The following is a 19,806-nucleotide window of genomic DNA, read 5'->3' as shown; positions in this document are numbered from 1 at the left end:
TGAAGAAGGCACTCTCTGGAGAGAGAGCAGGAGCAGCATCGCTGGCGATACTGTGAAGAGGTATATAACCATGCTTTCTCATCATCATAGGCCGAGTGGATCCCCATCCACTCTACTCACCATATAACTAGTCAATACTTAGAAACACAAGTACTCATTAGTTAACAGTCAGCATAGCAGCAATCCATCAAGATTGCTCCTCATCGTAGTGCGTGTGTTGTATCACCACTACCTGACAATCCGTAGGCGCCCATAGCAGGTAGCGGTCCGGATATAGATAGAACCGAAGGCAGTAGTCCACTGCGGTCCGGGGATCACTCAGCATTAGTCAGCACACTGGACACTCGTGTTGACGCGACCAACCTCACCACCAATCTCATCGACATTCACCAACAACCTCATCATCATCAACACCAACACCAGACCCTGGTATCACCATAACCTTCATAACGACATTGATCGTGCCGAGCCACCTCTGAACGGAGTGTCCACAGAGGTCAGTCGAAACCCACAATAGCTATCGCACAACTTGACAGTCACCGAGTATCTCGACAGACAGATCTGGGTTTCAGGCGCGCGATCCCTGACACTCATCACCAACACCATCAACCTCATCATCATCAACACCCACACCAGACCTTGGTGTCATCATAACATTGATATTGATCGTGCCGAGCTACCCCTGAACGGAGTGTCCACAGAGGTCAGCCGAAACCTACGATAGTATATACAATGAACGCCACCTGCTGTCACTGCACAACTTGATAGTCACCGATACCGAGACAATAGCTGTCACACAGTTTAATAGTCACCGAGTATCTCGACAGACCGACCTGGGTTTCAGGCGCGAGACCCTGACATTAGAGTGGATCGTTCAAGCAGCTCCTCACGATCACCATGACGGACCCAGACCTCAACAATAAGCTCGATAGACTACTCACTCTATTGGAAGCACAGCTAGAGCTTACCAGACAGGGTCATCGAGAGGAACGATTACTACGAGCTCAACTGAGCAGGGAGGAGACAATGGACCTCTCTCACTCAGAAGACCAAGCAGGAGGAGGAGATGAGTCTATGATAGGAGACCCACATACTCCTACTCCAGCTCCACGACCAAGACGATCAGTCTCATTCAACCTGGATGAGCAGGAGGACATCAACTACGAGAAGTATGCTTCACCTACTGGGCCAAGATATGTCAAGACTAAGCTGGACCCCTACAGCAGGACTAGGACGGACCCTTACCCCCTGGACCACGAGGAGGATACCAGCATCATGGCAGAGCTTAACCGGTCAAAGCCCATTGCCACCCCCTTTCCAAAGTTCAATCCCCGAGACATGGAGATCTTCATTCTAGAAGCCGAAGCATGGTTTAAGTTCAACCAGGTGTATGAGCAGTCTAGGATGATCAATCACATGGGTGCTCAACTGGAAGGGACAGCAAGAGAGTGGTGGACCTCCAAGCTCCGTATTGATAGAGCTAGAGAAGGAAGGTTGTTCAATGATTGGCACTACTTCACAGAGCGACTGTCAGAGCAGTTCAACCCATGCAATGCTAGGATGGAGGCATACAACAAGCTGTTGGCTCTCAGACTCACAAGTGATACTCCTGGTACCGCCACACGTCATGTAGAGCGGTTCAGAGACTTGGAAGGACAGGTCAACCTAGATGACAACGAGCTAGTGATTGATCTCTTCAGAGGTAGTCTCACTCGCAGCATACAGGAGAAGTTCGAGAGGAATCCACCTGGGAAGAGATGGGAGTGGTATCGAGAGGTTGAGGAGATCGATCGACAGAGGATGCTACTACAGCAGTCCTCGGCTAGACACTCACTCCCAAATGCCACATCACCTCCACTAAGAACTGGGTCTCGGCCAAATCAAAGTTCGATCCCCATCCGACAACCCACTCAAACTTATCCAGCTCGATCACCATCACAAGCAACTACACAAGCAACTACACAAGCAACTATACAAAACCTAAACCGACCCCTTCCTCACCATCCCACCCAACCCTCGAAGCAAGGAAGCCCTGCTCCATCAGGTATCAACACCTGTCATGTATGCAAAGGTATTGGCCATTGGGCCAGAGACTGCCCCAGCAGGAGGGTAGACCCTCTTAGCTCTCGACCCATGGGACCAAAGGTTATGGTCACCACAGCAGACCCCTTCGAGGAGGCCACCGACTCAGGGGATGGCCACACAGGCAGCACTGAGACGGGTTACCCCGAGGCCATGGACCTCAGCTCATACCAGCAACCCATGGACCCCGATCACGAGGAGGAGCACAATGATGATGACGACGAGGGAAACGTCAGTGGGGTGATGCACTGATGGCATGCATTGCTCTACAAACCTCCTCGCCATCACTCTGTATATATCAAGATTGTCAAGTATGTTTCTCTACCAGTGGAGGCAAAGCAGTACTGGAGCTCTCTGGAATGGTTCAAGACCATCCTGCTCGGATACTAGCTGATACCGGTGCTGGTTTGTCCATAGTCTCAGATTCTTTCATTAGTAAGTACCAAATACCCACAAAACCCATAAAAACAAGATCGATCCATGGTGTCACCGGGCACCAACTCTCCATCAATAGTTCTGCGAGCATGCAGGTATCTATTGGTACACACAATCTGGGTGTGGTCGAAGCTTCAGTGGCCGACACTGCGGACTATGACCTCATCCTGGGGTTCACTGAGCTACGGAGGCTCAAACCCACCATACAATGGGATATGGGCCAGCTGGAGTTCAAGACTCAGGAGCAGGACCGACCCCCTAGGAGACCCCCTGAAGCTGCAAGAGCAGGGGACCTAACCATGAGGAGACCAACCCTTCATGGTAACGAGTTTGTCTCAGCAGAGCGCATACTACGAGCAGCTCTGGAAGATGGACCCATAGGGTTCATGCTGTTAGAGGAGCCACCATCATCACTCCCAGCCTTTGGTTTTGTACCTACAGGCGCAGACAAAGGAGTCGAGATGGAGGTGGAGGTAGATAAGGTGGTGACGGCTGCAGACATACCAAAGCCATACCAACACCTGCGAGATGTGTTTGATGAGGTGGAAGCAGACAAGCTGCCCCATCATACCGAGCATGATCTCCACCTCGAGTTGATAGAAGGAGGGAAGCCACCTCAAGGGCCCCTATACCTTAAGGGACCCAAGGAGATGTCCGAGTTGAGGAGGTACTTGGATGAGAACCTCGAGAAGGGGTTCATAAGACCATCGAAGAGCCCGGCACGATCACCGGTGCTCTTCGTACCAAAGAAGGATGGAGGTCTCAGACTCTGTGTGGACTACAGAGGTCTCAACGAGATCACTGTCAAGAACAGGGCACCATTGCCCCTCATCGAGGAGCAGCTGTTCTTGCTCAGGAAGGCAAGGATCTATACCAAGCTAGACCTTAGAGCAGCATACAACCTCATCCGGATTGCTAAAGGAGATGAATGGAAGACAGCTTTTGGCACTCAGTTGGGACTCTATGAGTACCTAGTGATGCCCTTTGGCCTAGCCAATGCTCCGGCTCACTTCCAGTCATTCATCAATGACATCTTCCGAGACATCATTGGGATATATGTGGTAGTATACCTAGATGACTTCCTGATCTTCAGTGACACTGAAGAAGCACATGTGAAGCATGTCACTGAGGTCCTCACTCGCTTAAGGAGCAACAGGCTCTTTGCTAAGCTGTCAAAGTGTGAGTTCCACACCAAGACAGTTGAGTTCCTGGGGTACATCATCAAGCCAACGGGCATAGAGATGGACCCAGAAAAGGTGCGCACTGTCAAGGAGTGGCCAATGCCGGAGTCAATCCATGACATCCAGAGGTTCCTGGGTTTTGCCAACTTCTATCAAAGGTTCATAGCCCACTTTGCTCGCATAGCCAAGCCCTTGACAGCACTGGTAAAGCCTATAGAACGGTTCAAGAAGTTCGAGCTACCAGAGGAGGCCCAACAGGCCTTCCACAAGCTCATCCAGGCCTTCACATCAGCAGGAGTGCTTCAGCACTTCGACTACCACCTTCCAACAAGGTTGGAGACTGATGCAAGTGACTTTGCTATAGCAGGAGTACTCAAGCAGGAGCATGAAGGACGATGGCATCCAGTGGCCTTCTACTCTAGGAAGATGTCTTCTGCTGAGAAGAACTATGAGATCCATGATAAGGAGCTCCTAGCTGTGGTCGCCTGCCTCACTCAGTGGCGACACATGCTAGCTGGACTACCAAACCAACTGGTCATCCTCACTGACCATGAAGCCCTCAAGTACTTCAAGTCACAGAGACGCATCACAGGTCGACAAGCTCGATGGGCAATACTACTAGCAGACTTCGACTTCATATTGCAGTATCGACCAGGAGACAAAGGTGGTGAACCCGATGCTCTCACCAGAAGGACAGACATGCAACCAGCCGGTGAAGAGCAGGATCACAATGTGAGGCAACTACTGCCTCCTCGAGTGTTCAAGGAGACAGCAGACCATGACTCGCTCCTAGTGGCCCCCATGATCTCGATGGAGTCCATAGCATCAAAAGGTCTCAAAGACCTGGTCAAGATCTTCCAGCCTTTAGACCAAGAGCTACAGGAGATACATAGGAAGAAGCCTTTCGAACTCAAGGATGACCTATGGTACAGTGGAGGAAGGTTGGTTATCCCCAAGGTGATCATGCCAGGGAGGACCAACAACCGACACTCAAGGAGTGCCAAAGAGGTAGATGGACAGTCTCTCTCTGTAGAGCATCTGCGATTCATGGTGATGACCCAATGCCATGATGGTATCACTGCTGGACACGTAGGAAGAGATGCTACCATCAAGGCAGCTCAACGACATTACTGGTGGCCAAACATGACAGCTTGGATTGCAGACTATGTAGCAAGTTGTCCTGTATGTGCTAGGTACAAAGCTCCTCGTCATCGTCCATATGGTTTGCTACAGCCACTAGCAACCCCAGACAGGCCCTGGGGCTCCATATCCCTCGACTTCATTGAAGGACTACCACCATCAAAGAAGTATGACTCCAAGACCTATGACTCTATCCTAGTCATCGTCGACAGGTTAACCAAGTTTGCCATACTAGCTCCAACCCATAAGACAGTCACAGCCAAACAGACTGCAGTATTGCTATATGGACACATGGTTAGACTCTTCGGATATCCAGATCACATGGTCTCGGACCGAGGCAGGCAGTTCATATCAGGAGCATGGAAGGCATTTGCAGAGCAAATGGGTGTGAAGCACTCACTTAGCACGGCCTACCATCCTCAAACTGATGGTCAGACAGAGAGAGTCAATCAGGTCATAGAGCAATATCTCAGGATGTACTGCAACTATGAGCAGAATGACTGGGCCAACCTGCTGGACACTGCGGCCTTTGTATACAACAACACGGTCCACAACAGCATTGGTGTCTCACCATTCTTTGCATGCTATGGATGGAACCCCAAAGCTCATCCTGACATCCCTCAACGACTAGGAGTCAATGATCCAGGTCGCTTCGAGTACCTCATGGATGGAAAGGAGCGTTGCAAGTACCTCCAGGAGCAGATCAGAGAGGCACAACGTAGATCAGTAAACCAGTATAACAGGAAGCACAAGGACATCGAGTTTAAGGTGGGTGATATGGTCTATATCAACCGACGAAACTGGAAGACAAGGAGACCCACACCCAAGTTAGACACCCGGTTTGCAGGACCCTACCCAGTTCAGGAACGGGTAGGACGCCGAGCTTATCGAATCACATTGCCAGCAAACCTTAGGGTGCATGATGTGTTCCATGTCTCCATGCTCGAGCCAGCAAGAACAAGTTCTCTTCCTCAACGTGCTGAACAGCCCACCATACCATCACTTCCAGATGAGGACCTCGACTTCGAAGTCGAAGCACTCATCGACAAGCGTTCACACAATGGGACTACGGAGTACAAGGTGTTGTGGAGAGGGTACTCAGAGGAAGCTGCTTCATGGGAACCAGTAGAGAACCTCAACTGTCCCGACCTCATCCAGGAGTATGAGGTGTCGGAGGGGGGACGAGTGAGTAGACAGAGTGGAGAGAGGAGGAGAGAACAGGAGGAGTAGAGAGAGGAAGAGGAAGGAGGATGACGTTGAGAGAAGGAGGAAGGATGATGTTGGCGATGTTGTCAAGGAGGAGGAGTCAGCATGAACCAGACCAGAGCATGCTGTCATAGGCCTTAGAACACGGGCATGGAGGTTCATAGAAGGGGAGCATAGAGTACCAAGGCTCGGGTCATAAAGGAAGACCACCATAGCAGGCCTAAGGATGGTTGAGCAAGAGGCCGGAGGCCTAGCTGGTACTAGTAGCAGGTGTAGTGGGAGAGCAACTTGACCGGCCTGTATGCAAGGAGGTCCAAGCACGTCATGGAGGACCGGCCTGTATGCAAGGAGGTCCAAGCACGTCATGAAGGACCGGCCTGCTGACAAGAGGTCACCGGTAACCGGCAAGCAGCTCATGAGGAGGAGGAGCAGTGTCAATGGAGTCGACACAGCTCATGAGGAGGAGGAGCAGTGTCAATGGAGTCGACACAACTCATGAGGAAGAGGAGCAGTGTCGAAGGAGTCGACATAGCTCATGAGGAGGAGGAGCAGTGTCGAAGGAGTCGACACAGCTCAAGAGGCACAGGGGTGCCAAGTAGGAGAGGCCCCTGAGCAGTACTCGATGAAGAAGGCACTCTCTGGAGAGAGAGCAGGAGCAGCATCGCGGGCGATGCTGTGAAGAGGTATATAACCATGCTTTCTCATCATCATAGGACGAGTGGATCCCCATCCACTCTACTCACCATATAACTAGTCAATACTTAGAAACACAAGTACTCATTAGTTAACAGTCAGCATAGCAGCAATCCATCAAGATTGCTCCTCATCGTAGTGCGTGTGTTGTATCACCACTACCTGACAATCCGTAGGCGCCTATAGCAGGTAGCGGTCCGGATATAGATAGAGCCGAAGGCAGTAGTCCACTGCGGTCCGGGGATCACTCAGCATTAGTCAGCACACTGGACACTCGTGTTGACGCGACCAACCTCACCACCAATCTCATCGACATTCACCAACAACCTCATCATCAACAACAACACCAGACCCTGGTATCACCATAACCTCATAACGACATTGATCGTGCCGAGCCACCTCTGAACGGAGTGTCCACAGAGGTCAGTCGAAACCCACAATAGCTGTCGCACAACGTGACAGTCACCGAGTATCTCGACAGACAGATCTGGGTTTCAGGCGCGAGACCCCTGACATTAGAGTGGATCGTTCAAGCAGCTCCTCACAATCACCATGACGGATCAGGACCTTAACAACAAACTAGACCGGCTACTAGCACTAATGGAAGCTCAGCTAGAGCTGTCCAGACAAAGCCATCGGGAGGAACGACTACGACGAGCTCATCTGACTGAGGAGGCAACGGACCTCTCTCACTCAGAAGACCAAGCAGGAGGAGGAGATGAATCCATGATAGGAGACCCCCATACTCCTACTCCGGCGCCACGATCAAGACCATCAGTCTCATTCAACTTGAATGAGCATGGTGAGACCAACTATGAGAAGTATGCTTCCCCCACCGGGCCGAAGTATCTCAAGACCAGGGACCCCTACAGCAGGAGCCGAGTGGACCCTTATGTTCAGGACCAGGAGGAGGAGGCAAGCATCATGGCAGATCGTTCAAAGCCCATTGCAACCCCGTTCCCAAAGTTCAATCCCCGAGACATCGAGATCTACATTCTAGAAGCCGAAGCTTGGTTTAGGTTCAATCAAGTCTACGAGCACACCCGGATGATCAACCACCTGGGTTCTCAATTGGAAGGCACTGCTCGAGAGTGGTGGACCTCAAAGCTACGCTTTGATAGAGCTAGAGAAGGGAGGCTATTCAATGACTGGCAGTTCTTCACCAAACGACTAGCTGAACAGTTCAACCCCCGGAATGCTAGGATGGAGGCTTACAACAAGCTGCTAGCTCTCAGACTCACTAGTGATGCACCAGGAGCTGCCACACGACACGTAGAGCAGTTCAGAGACTTGGAAGGACAGGTCAACCTAGGAGACAATGAGCTAACCATTGACCTCTTCAGAGGAAGCCTTACTCGCAGCATACAGGAGAAGTTTGAAAGGAATCCACCGAAGGAGCTATGGGAGTGGTTCCGGGAAGTCGAAGAGATCGACCGACAAAGGATGCTGTTGCAGCAGGCCTCAGCTAGACACGTGCAAGCAAACAACGCGTCATCTCCAGGAACTCGGCCAATCCAGAGTTCAATTCCCGTTCGGCGATCAGCTGCGCAACCTTATTCAACTCGATCACCGGTTCCACCTTATCTTCCGTCTCAACCTTATCGATCGCCACAACCTTATCCGACGCGACACTCCACCCAACCCCTTCCCCACTCAAACAACCGTCCTCCTCCCCATCAACCCACTCCAGCTCCAAAAGGAACCCCGGCACCATCAGGAGGCAGCAACAACACCTGCCATTTGTGCAATGGTATCGGACACTGGGCCAGGAACTGCCCTAGCAGGAGGGTAGACTCTCTGGGATCACGACCTATGGGACCAAAGGTCATGGTCGTCACCAAGGACCCCCTCGACGAGGCCTCCGACTCTGGAGATGGCCGCTCAGGCAATACCGAGCCAGAGCAGGAGGACATGGACCTCCGGCCTTATCAGCAGCATATGGACTCGGACTTCGATCACGAGGAGGAGCAAGACGATGATGATGACGAGGGAAACGTCAGTGGGGTGATGCACTGATGGCATGCATTGCTCTACAAACCTCCTCGCCATCACTCTGTATATATCAAGATTGTCAAGTATGTTTCTCGACCAGTGGAGGCAAAGCAGTACTGGAGCTCTCTGGAATGGTTCAAGACCATCCTGCTCGAATACTAGCTGATACCGGTGCTGGTTTGTCCATAGTTTCAGATTCTTTCATTAGTAAGTACCAAATACCAACAAAACCCATAAAAACAAGATCGATCCATGGTGTCACCGGACACCAGTTATCCATCAATAGTGCTGCGAGCATGCAGGTAACTATTGGTAACCACAATCTGGGTGTGGTCGAAGCTTCAGTGGCCAACACTGCCGACTACGACCTCATCCTAGGGTTCACTGAGCTAAGGAAGCTCAAGCCCACCATACGATGGGATACGGGCCAGCTGGAGTTCAAGACTCAGGAGCAGGACCGACCCCCGAAGAGACCCCCTGAAGCAGCAGGAGCAGGGGACCTAACCATGACGAGACCAACCCTTCATGGTAATGAGTTTGTCTCAGCAGAGCGCATACTACGAGCAGCTCTGGAAGATGGACCCATAGGGTTCATGCTGTTGGAGGAACCACCATCATCACTCCCGGCCTTTGGTTTCGTACCTACAGGCACCGACAAAGGAATCGAGATGGAGGTGGAGGTGGACAAGGTGGTGACGGCTGCGGACATACCAAAGCCATACCAACACTTGAGAGATGTGTTCGATGAGGTGGAAGCAGACAAGCTGCCCCATCATACCGAGCATGATCTCCACCTCGAGTTGATAGAAGGAGGCAAGCCACCTCAAGGGCCTCTATACCTTAAGGGACCCAAGGAGATGTCCGAGTTGAGGAGGTACTTGGATGAGAACCTCGAGAAGGGGTTCATAAGACCATCGAAGAGCCCAGCACGATCACCGGTGCTCTTCGTACCAAAAAAGGATGGAGGTCTTAGACTCTGTGTCGACTACAGAGGCCTCAACGAGATCACTATCAAGAACAGAGCACCATTGCCCCTCATCGAGGAGCAGCTGTTCTTGCTCAGGAAGGCAAGGATCTATACCAAGCTAGATCTTAGAGCAGCATACAACCTCATCCGGGTTGCTAAAGGAGATGAATGGAAGACAGCGTTTGGCACTCAGTTGGGACTCTATGAGTACCTAGTGATGCCCTTCGGCCTAGCCAATGCTCCGGCTCACTTCCAATCATTCATCAATGTCATCTTCCGAGACATCATTGGAGTATATGTGGTAGTATACTTGGATGACTTCCTGATCTTCAGTGACACTGAGGAGACACATGTGAAGCATGTCACCGAGGTCCTCACTCGCTTAAGGAGCAACAGGCTCTTTGCTAAGCTGTCCAAGTGTGAGTTCCACACCAAGACGGTGGAGTTCCTGGGTTACATCATCAAGCCAACGGGTATTGAGATGGACCCAGAAAAGATACGGACTGTCAAGGAGTGGCCGATGCCGGCGTCTATCCATGACATCCAACGGTTCCTGGGTTTTGCTAACTTCTACAGGAGATTCATAGCTCACTTCGCTCGGATAGCCAAGCCATTGACATCACTGGTGAAGCCGACGGAACGCTTCAAGAAGTTTGAGTTGCCGGAGGAGGCCCAACAAGCCTTCCATCAGCTCATTCAGGCGTTCACATCAGCAGGAGTGCTTCAGCACTTCGACTACCACCTTCCAACAAGGTTGGAGACCGATGCAAGTGACTTTGCTATAGCAGGAGTTCTCAAGCAGGAGCATGAAGGACGATGGCACCCAGTGGCCTTCTACTCCAGGAAGATGTCTTCTGCCGAGAAGAACTACGAGATCCATGATAAGGAGCTCCTAGCTGTGGTCGCCTGCCTCACTCAGTGGCGACACATGCTAGCTGGACTACCTAGTCAACTAGTCATCCTCACGGACCATGAAGCCCTCAAGTACTTCAAGTCCCAGCGACGCATCACTGGCCGACAGGCTCGATGGGCAATGCTACTAGCAGACTTCGACTTCATCCTGCAGTATCGACCAGGAGACAAAGGTGGTGAACCCGATGCTCTCACCAGAAGGGCAGACATGCAACCAGCTGGTGAAGAGCAGGATCACAATGTGAGGCAACTACTGCCTCCTCGGGTGTTCGCAGAAACAGCGGACCATGACTCGACCCTAGTGGCCCCCATGCTCTCGATGGAGTCCATAGCATCGAGAGGGCTCAAAGACCTGGTCAAGATCTTCCAGCCCTTAGATCAAGAGCTACAGGAGATACACTCGAAGAAGCCCTTCGAGCTCAAGGACGACCTATGGTACAGTGGAGGAAGGTTAGTCATCCCCAAGGTGACCATGCCAGGGAGGACTAACAACCGACACTCAAGGAGTGCCAAGGAAGTAGATGGACAGTCTCTCTCTGTAGAGCACCTGCGATTCATGGTGATGACCCAATGCCATGATGGTGTTACTGCCGGACATGTAGGAAGAGATGCTACCATCAAGGCAGCTCAACGGCACTACTGGTGGCCAAGCATGACAGCTTGGATTGCTGACTATGTAGCTAGCTGTCCAGTTTGTGCGAGGTACAAAGCTCCTCGTCATCGTCCGTATGGCCTTCTACAGCCACTTGCCACACCAGACAGGCCCTGGGGCTCGATATCCCTCGACTTCATTGAAGGACTACCACCTTCAAAGAACTATGACTCCATCCTCGTCATTGTCGATAGGCTGACCAAGTTTGCCATCCTGGCTCCGACCCATAAGACAGTCACGGCCAAACAGACTGCAGTGTTGCTATATGGACACATGGTTAGACTCTTCGGATACCCTGATCACATGGTCTCGGACCGAGGCAGGCAGTTCATATCAGGAGCATGGAAAGCCTTTGCAGAGCAGATGGGTGTGAAGCACTCACTTAGCACGGCTTATCATCCTCAAACTGATGGTCAGACAGAGAGAGTCAATCAGGTCGTGGAGCAGTACCTAAGGATGTACTGCAACTATGAGCAGAACGACTGGGCAGACCTGCTGGACACTGCAGCCTTTGTATACAACAACACGGTCCACAACAGCATTGGTGTCTCACCATTCTTTGCATGCTATGGATGGAACCCCAAAGCTCATCCTGACATCCCTCAACGACTAGGAGTCAATGATCCGGGTCGCTTCGAGTACCTCATGGATGGAAAGGAGCGTTGCAAGTATCTTCAGGAGCAGATCAGGGAGGCACAGCGTCGGACGGTGGACCAGTATAACAGGAAGCACAAGGACATCGAGTTTAAGGTGGGTGATATGGTCTATATCAACCGCCGGAACTGGAAGACCAGGCGACCTACACCAAAGCTGGATACCCGGTTTGCAGGACCCTATCCAGTCCAGGAACGAGTAGGACGCCGAGCATACAGGATCACATTGCCAGCAAACCTTAGGGTTCATGATGTGTTCCATGTCTCCATGCTCGAGCCAGCAAAGACTAGCTCACTTCCTCACAGGACAGACCAGCCAATCATACCATCACTTCCTGATGAAGACCTCGACTTCGAAGTAGAAGCACTCATTGACAAGCGTTCATTCAATGGGACTACGGAGTACAAAGTGCTTTGGAGGGGGTACTCAGAAGAGGCAGCCTCTTGGGAACCCGTCTCAAACCTCGACTGTCCCGACCTCATCCGGGAGTATGAGGTATCAGAGGGGGGAGGAGCGAGCAGAAGAAGGAGGAGAGAGCAGGAGGAGGAGTAGGAGGAGAGGAGCTAGGATGAACCAGACACAGAAGCATGACTAGCCTCAACGGAGCTCGGCTCTTAAGAGGGGGGTAGTGTCATAGGCCTTAGAACACGGGCATGGAGGTTCATAGAAGGGGAGCATAGAGTACCAAGGCTCGGGTCATAAAGGAAGACCACCATAGCAGGCCTAAGGATGGTTGAGCAAGAGGCCGGAGGCCTAGCTGGTACTAGTAGCAGGCGTAGTGGGAGAGCAACTTGACCGGCCTGTATGCAAGGAGGTCCAAGCACGTCATGGAGGACCGGCCTGTATGCAAGGAGGTCCAAGCACGTCATGAAGGACCGGCCTGCTGACAAGAGGTCACCGGTAACCGGCAAGCAGCTCATGAGGAGGAGGAGCAGTGTCAATGGAGTCGACACAGCTCATGAGGAGGAGGAGCAGTGTCAATGGAGTCGACACAACTCATGAGGAAGAGGAGCAGTGTCGAAGGAGTCGACATAGCTCATGAGGAGGAGGAGCAGTGTCGAAGGAGTCGACACAGCTCAAGAGGCACAGGGGTGCCAAGTAGGAGAGGCCCCTGAGCAGTACTCGATGAAGAAGGCACTCTCTGGAGAGAGAGCAGGAGCAGCATCGCGGGCGATGCTGTGAAGAGGTATATAACCATGCTTTCTCATCATCATAGGACGAGTGGATCCCCATCCACTCTACTCACCATATAACTAGTCAATACTTAGAAACACAAGTACTCATTAGTTAACAGTCAGCATAGCAGCAATCCATCAAGATTGCTCCTCATCGTAGTGCGTGTGTTGTATCACCACTACCTGACAATCCGTAGGCGCCTATAGCAGGTAGCGGTCCGGATATAGATAGAGCCGAAGGCAGTAGTCCACTGCGGTCCGGGGATCACTCAGCATTAGTCAGCACACTGGACACTCGTGTTGACGCGACCAACCTCACCACCAATCTCATCGACATTCACCAACAACCTCATCATCAACAACAACACCAGACCCTGGTATCACCATAACCTCATAACGACATTGATCGTGCCGAGCCACCTCTGAACGGAGTGTCCACAGAGGTCAGTCGAAACCCACAATAGCTGTCGCACAACGTGACAGTCACCGAGTATCTCGACAGACAGATCTGGGTTTCAGGCGCGAGACCCCTGACACATGCCTCGACGGAGCTCGGCTCTTAAGAGGGGGGTAGTGTCATGGGCCTGGATGCTCAAGAAGCAGGAGGGTCATGGGTTCATATGGAAGGAGCATAGGTATCGAAGACCTAGTCGACACCAGTAGAGAGCATGGTCGTAGTGCAGTCTCCATGGAGACCATGGACTCCTATGGACTCACATGCAAAGGAGGGCCAAGCACAGCCACGAGGAGGACCAAGCTCAAGGAGCAGGCACAGCCACGAGGAGGACCAAGCTCAAGGAGCAGGCACAGCCACGAAGAGGACCAAGCTCAAGGAGCATGCAGATGGTTACCACTCAGGGGCTCGAGAGACAAGAGCCAAAGGAACTGTCACTGATCAAAGGAGGAGGAGCAGTGTCGAAGGAGTCGACACAGCTCAAGAGGCACAGGGGTGCCAAGCAGGAGAGGCCCCTGAGCAGTACTCGATGAAGAAGGTACTCTCTGGAGAGAGAGCAGGAGCAGCATCGCTGGCGATGCTGAGAAGAGGTATATAACCATGCTTTCTCATCAATAGGTCGAGTGGATCCTCATCCACTCTACTCACCATACAACTAGTCAATACTTTAGAAACACAAGTACTCATTAGTTACAGTCAGCATAGCAGCAATCTATCAAGGTTGCTCCTCATCGTAGTGTGTGTGTTGTATCACCACTACCTGACGTCCGAAGGCGCCCATAGCAGGTTAGCGGTCCGGATATAGATAGAACCGAAGGCAGTAGTCCACTGCGGTCCGGGGATCACTTCAAAGCATCAAGTCAACACACTGGACACTCGTGTTGACGCCACCAACCTTATCACCAACACCATCAACCTCATTATCATTGACATCACCAATCTTATCATCAACACCATCAACCTCATTATCATCGACATCACCAATCTCATCACCAACACCATCAACCTCATCATCATCAACACCCACACCAGACCTTGGTGTCATCATAACATTGATATTGATCGTGCCGAGCTACCCCTGAACGGAGTGTCCACAGAGGTCAGCCGAAACCTACGATAGTATATACAACGAACGCCACCTGCTGTCACTGCACAACTTGATAGTCACCGAGTATCTCGACAGACCGACCTGGGTTTCAGGCGCGAGACCCCTGACAGTATCTTGATTCCTACTGGGGGCTTTAGATATACATCATGGTGTATAGTAGAGTTCAGGTATGCTTGCTTTACGTCAATAGAGTCTATTTCCCAATCTCGTATTGCTGCAACAGTGATCACCCCTTGAATGGATTGGATGGGCGCTACTGGTGCGAAGACCTCTGTGTAGTTGATGCCCTCGCATTGAGTGAAACCTCGTGCCACAAGCCAGGCTTTGAACTTTGTCAGCACGAGGTTCACATCGGTTTTGATCTTGAGTACCCAACATGTGTCAACAGTGTTTGCACCCTTCGGTAGGTCGACAATCTCCCACATGCCCATCACTTCTAATCCATCCAGCTCCTTTCACATGGCCTCCTCCCAGTGCTTTCTGTCTTCTCCACTCATTGCTTCATGTATGGTTGGGTCCAGGTTCTTTCTCCGTTCCGGTTGCATCACTATGAGTCCAAAGGATTTACTGTCAAACTGAGTTTTGGCGATTGATCCTTGTTCCATCACCTCCGCCATTCCTCTGCTTAATCTTTCTTCCGAATCTGTCTCCATATCCATGTATTCTTGTAGTGGCCTTTCATCTGTTTCATCAAATATATTTTCTTTGTTATATCCTAGGTCTTCAAAATCCTCTTCTGTCATCATTGCTGGAGGTGCCTTTGTGTCGACCGGTCGCCACTCCGTTCTGTCTGACCAGCACTTTGATTCCATGAATTTTGCTGAATTGCTCCAGAACATGTTTGGATTATAGTCTGGACTGTAGAATAACCAGCCCTTTCTCTCTAGACTGTATCCCAAGAAAATGGATGTGATGGCTCGCTGGTCCAGTTTCTTGTTGTCCCATTTGACTTTGGGTATGTTTACCCATGCCAGACAACCAAACACTCATAGGAGTCTTAAAGCTCGCTCTGGCGACTTACCGAACATGGCTTGATAAGGGAACTCATTATCAATGCTCAGAGTGAGGTTGATTTTGAATGCCGCAGCTCTGATCGCATATGGCCAAAACCTCTTTGGCAGTCTCCTCTGCATCAGCAATGTTCTCATCTTCTCTCCAAGGGTCCTGTTCATTCTCTCCACCCGCCCATTTTGTTTGCTGTTGTACCCCACGGTGGTTTGCCACTCTATGCCCTTTTCTAATGACCACTCTAATGCATCGTTGCTTTTCCATTCAGTTCCTTGGTCGGAACAGATTGCTTTTAGCTTCTGATCTGTCTGTGTCTCCAGGAATGAAACAATCCTTTTGAGTTGCATGAATGCATGACTCTTTCACACCAATGGCTGTGCATACACATACTTGCTATGATCGTCGATTAGCACCAGAGTGCACATATACTCTGTCACGTGGGATGAGTCTATTATTAGATCGATGTGGATGAGGTCCAGGGGCCCCACAGCTCTTTTGCTGCTACCTTGCCCCATCTGGGCACTTGTGCTCTTGGATTGTATGCATTGCTCACATGTCAGAGCGGTGTTTGGATCCAGATGCATGGTATGCTTATTCTTTAATTTACTCGTGATTGTCCTGGCTTTGTCTCTTCCTGGGTGTCCAAGATGCTCATGCCATAGTTGTTCCTTTGAAACTTTCAGCTCATTCTTAATATGCTCGAACTCCTCATCAACACCTTCAAACAGTGATGCTGACATGACCATCGCGCTTTCTTGCCATGTGTCGCCTTGGAACTCCAAAAGTCCTCGCTTGCAATTCTTTGCAATTTTAAGTGTCATGCCATTTGTTAGAACAATCTGGCCACCAGTTGCGTCCAATGTCACTCATGCTCCTTCATCCGTTAATGAATTTGTTGACAGAAGGTTAACATTAAGATGCTTCACATATAGTACATTTTGGAGGGAGATTTCCCTGTAATCTGTTGATATGCTTGCATCTCCTATAGCTGCCACTTCCAAAACCTTGCTTCTGGCAGTAATTATCTGCTTTTGGCAAGTTCTCGGGTGGATGAGCATGCTATAGTTGTTTACCATGTGATAACTCGCCCCTGAATCCAAGATCCAATGAGCTGTTTCCTTGGTGTTCAGAGGGTCTTGTGAGAGGGTGAGGGAGCACCACACTTCCTATTTAAGTTTGGCGAGGGGGGAGTCTTTGGGGATGGTAACCAAAGCATCACATTGACTAATGCCATGTCCCGGTCGCTTGCAGATCCAGCATCGGATTCAGTGTGATCTTCCTGCATTCTTTGGGCTCGTGTGGCCATTGTCGGCTTCGGCTTCGGTCTCTCCGGTCCATTTGCTTTGATCATTGTTGCCGGCAGTCCGAGCACTGGCTTGGCAGGGGTCAATCTTTTGCATGGGGACACTCTCAACAGTGGTCTGTCGGATGCTTAGTGCGGTGGCGAGGGTGTTGAAATCGATTTGATGGACGGTGGCAACTGTCATGGGCCTGGATGCTCAAGAAGCAGGAGGGTCACTGGTTCATATGGAAGGAGCACAGGTATCGAAGACCTAGTCGATACCAGTAGAGAGCATGGTCGTAGTGCAGTCCCCATGGAGACCATGGACTCCTATGGGCTCACATGCAAAGGAGAACCGAGCCACATGTGAGGAGGGCCAGGCACAGCCACGAGGAGGACCAAGCTCAAGGAGCAGGCACAGCCACGAAGAGGACCAAGCTCAGATGGTTACCACTCAGGGGCTCGAGAGACAAGAGTCATAGGACACTGGCAAGCAGGTCCTGAGGAAGAGGAGCAGTGTCGAAGGAGTCGACACCAGGTCATGAGGAAGAGGAGCAGTGTCGAAGGAGTCGACACCAGGTCATGAGGAGGAGGAGCAGTGTCGAAGGAGGCGACACCACTCAAGAGGCACAGGGGTGCCAAGCAGGAGAGGCCCCTGAGCAGTACTCGATGAAGAAGGTACTCTCTGGAGAGAGAGCAGGAGCAGCATCACTGGTGATGCTGTGAAGAGGTATATAACCATGCTTTCTCATCATCAAAGGTTGAGTGGATCCTCATCCACTCTACTCACCATAACTAGTTATCACTTCAGCATAAGTATATATTAGTTTCAGTCAGCATAGCAGCAATCTATCAAGGTTGCTCCTCATCATAGTGTGTGTGTTGTATCACCACTACCTGATGTCTGAAGGCACCCATAGCAGGTTAGCAGTCTGGATCAAGATAGAACCGAAGGCAGTAGTCCACTGCAGTCCAGGGATCACTTCAAGCGTCAAAGTCAACACACTGGACACTCGTGTTGATGCCACCAATCTTATCACCAACACCATCAACCTCATTATCATCAACACTCATCAACCTTACCACCAATGTCATCAACCTCATCATCATCAACACTCACACCAGACCTTGGTGTCATCATAACTGAAGCATTGATATTGATCATGCCAAGCTACCCCTGAACAGAGTGTCCACAGAGGTCAGCCGAAACCTACGATAGTATATACAACGAATGCCACCTGCTGCCACTGCGCAACTTGATAGTCACCGATACCGAGACAATAGCTGTCGCACAGTTTGATAGTCACCGAGTATCTCGACAGACTGACCTGGGTTTCAGGCGCGAGACCCCTGACAGCAACCGTCTCCTTATACACCGGATGCCGGATCGTGCATTTCTGCAGAGCCGAGAACAATGTATCATTGGCGAATGGTTTGCCGAGGTGGCTACTTTCAGTCTGTATGGACTGGATCTCTTGAATTAGCTTTCTGGCATCCAAGTGAAACATCTTTGTGTCATTGAGCTGCGAGATGAGTGCAAGTCTGTGAGACGTCTTGGTGGCTTCATTTGTGAGACTGTTTTTGATCTTTCTCCATACTTGGTTGAAAGTAAGGTACTCCTTGATTACATCTAGAATGAGGTAGTTTACATTGTATTCTCTGGTAGTGTCGATTGTTCCATGCAGGGCATTGATTAAAGCATCATCGAGGGAGTGGCTCCATTTCGGGTGCTTCTTGTTGTACGTTCCCTCAAGATGTTTCATCACATGGGGCACGGATCGGAGGAAAGATTTCACATGAGTGCTCCAGCTATAATAGCTGCATGATGTGAGCTTTGGCACAGGTTCGAGGAGCTTTGCTAGGGTGCAGAAGTTATATCTCTTGTCATCATTATCGAAGTTGGAGTCAGAATCGGTGTCTTCATCAGCTTCATTGTTGATGGCCTCCGGCTCGTTTTCATTCATGGCATCATTGTCAACCTGAACCTGGGTGTTCTTGCCTTTTCTGCTTCCTTTGATCCTCATTTCAGTGTCTTCTACCATTGTTGTCGATGAGTTTTGGTTAGCTCGGTGATAGCTTCTTCAGACTCTTAATCAATTGAAGATAACAATTAATACTCAGCGATATCGGGGTCATGATCAGACTCCCTTTACCACAGCCATGTGTTCTATGTAATGCTTAGTTTTCATAGTGTGAAACTAAATGACAAACACATATATATACTCCATTCACCACTCTGGTCCTATCCGAGACAGGATGTGTCACTTCATTTGTACTCCTGTGTTGCTATGATACTGAGTGCCACTGTGCTGTTGCCATGACAACAATCATGTACCTCATTGTGCTTCTCGCTTAAGTGAGCCTCCCGTGTCTCGGTGTCTCAGCTGTAACACGTGCATCTTGCTTGAGATGCCGACGCATCTTCAACTACGGTCCTTCCGAAGAGAATCTGGACCCTCTTTTCTTTCGCCGTTCGTTTAAGCTCTCGTCACACGGGCGTGAGAGACTTGCTTGGCCAAGCCAGGGCTGTGCCACTATCAGTAGCTGAGCTCTCATCTTCCGTCATGGAAGCTCATCTAATTCTCCAAGGACTGGCAGCTGACTGTTCCTGTCGGATCACCCGAAATTCGCCTTTGGATTTCAATCTGCCAAAATTACACACCAAAAAAGAGGTCAAGAAAACAGCCGAAAAAAAAAAAAAAAAAAAAAAAAAAAAAACCCCAAAAAACCCCCAAAAAACAGTTGAAGTAGATGAAGCCGCACAAAGCGTGGAGACAGTGAAGGTAGTGCTTACGGCCGAGTAAAAGGCCTGAACATCTTAGCACGGACCACATGTGTCACAACCTACTCAAGGCAAATGCTTTG

At 50.5% G+C, this 19,806-nt stretch overlaps 5 protein-coding genes across 5 annotated transcripts; 4 read left to right on the top strand and 1 right to left on the bottom strand.

The window, feature by feature from the left end:
* Positions 1-897: 897 nt before the first annotated feature.
* On the top strand, positions 898-2,334 carry UHO2_06443 (uncharacterized protein; the record flags this gene model as incomplete). The annotated part of the gene is made up of 1 exon (XM_041556451.1): positions 898-2,334. The coding sequence occupies one exon, from the start codon at positions 898-900 to the stop codon at positions 2,332-2,334; it is 1,437 nt and encodes a 478-aa protein (XP_041412385.1).
* A 107-nt stretch (positions 2,335-2,441) lies between these two features.
* UHO2_06442 (uncharacterized protein) lies at positions 2,442-6,068 on the top strand (the record flags this gene model as incomplete). Its single annotated transcript, XM_041556450.1, has 1 exon — positions 2,442-6,068. One exon carries the CDS (start codon positions 2,442-2,444, stop codon positions 6,066-6,068), a length of 3,627 nt encoding a protein of 1,208 aa, XP_041412384.1.
* Positions 6,069-7,289: 1,221 nt separating this feature from the next.
* UHO2_06441 (uncharacterized protein) lies at positions 7,290-8,753 on the top strand (the record flags this gene model as incomplete). Its single annotated transcript, XM_041556449.1, has 1 exon — positions 7,290-8,753. One exon carries the CDS (start codon positions 7,290-7,292, stop codon positions 8,751-8,753), a length of 1,464 nt encoding a protein of 487 aa, XP_041412383.1.
* Positions 8,754-8,860: 107 nt separating this feature from the next.
* Positions 8,861-12,466, top strand: UHO2_06440 (uncharacterized protein; the record flags this gene model as incomplete). Its single annotated transcript, XM_041556448.1, has 1 exon — positions 8,861-12,466. The coding sequence occupies one exon, from the start codon at positions 8,861-8,863 to the stop codon at positions 12,464-12,466; it is 3,606 nt and encodes a 1,201-aa protein (XP_041412382.1).
* A 4,458-nt stretch (positions 12,467-16,924) lies between these two features.
* UHO2_06439 (uncharacterized protein) lies at positions 16,925-18,983 on the bottom strand (the record flags this gene model as incomplete). The annotated part of the gene is made up of 2 exons (XM_041556447.1): positions 16,925-17,139; positions 18,290-18,983. The coding sequence occupies 2 exons, from the start codon at positions 18,981-18,983 to the stop codon at positions 16,925-16,927; spliced, it is 909 nt and encodes a 302-aa protein (XP_041412381.1).
* Positions 18,984-19,806: the final 823 nt, after the last annotated feature.

The sequence above is a fragment of the Ustilago hordei genome (assembly GCF_900519145.1).
Source record: "Ustilago hordei strain Uho2 genome assembly, contig: UHO2_contig_18, whole genome shotgun sequence".
In the NCBI taxonomy this organism is placed as follows: domain Eukaryota; kingdom Fungi; phylum Basidiomycota; class Ustilaginomycetes; order Ustilaginales; family Ustilaginaceae; genus Ustilago; species Ustilago hordei.
This window is presented reverse-complemented; position numbering and strand designations above follow the sequence as displayed.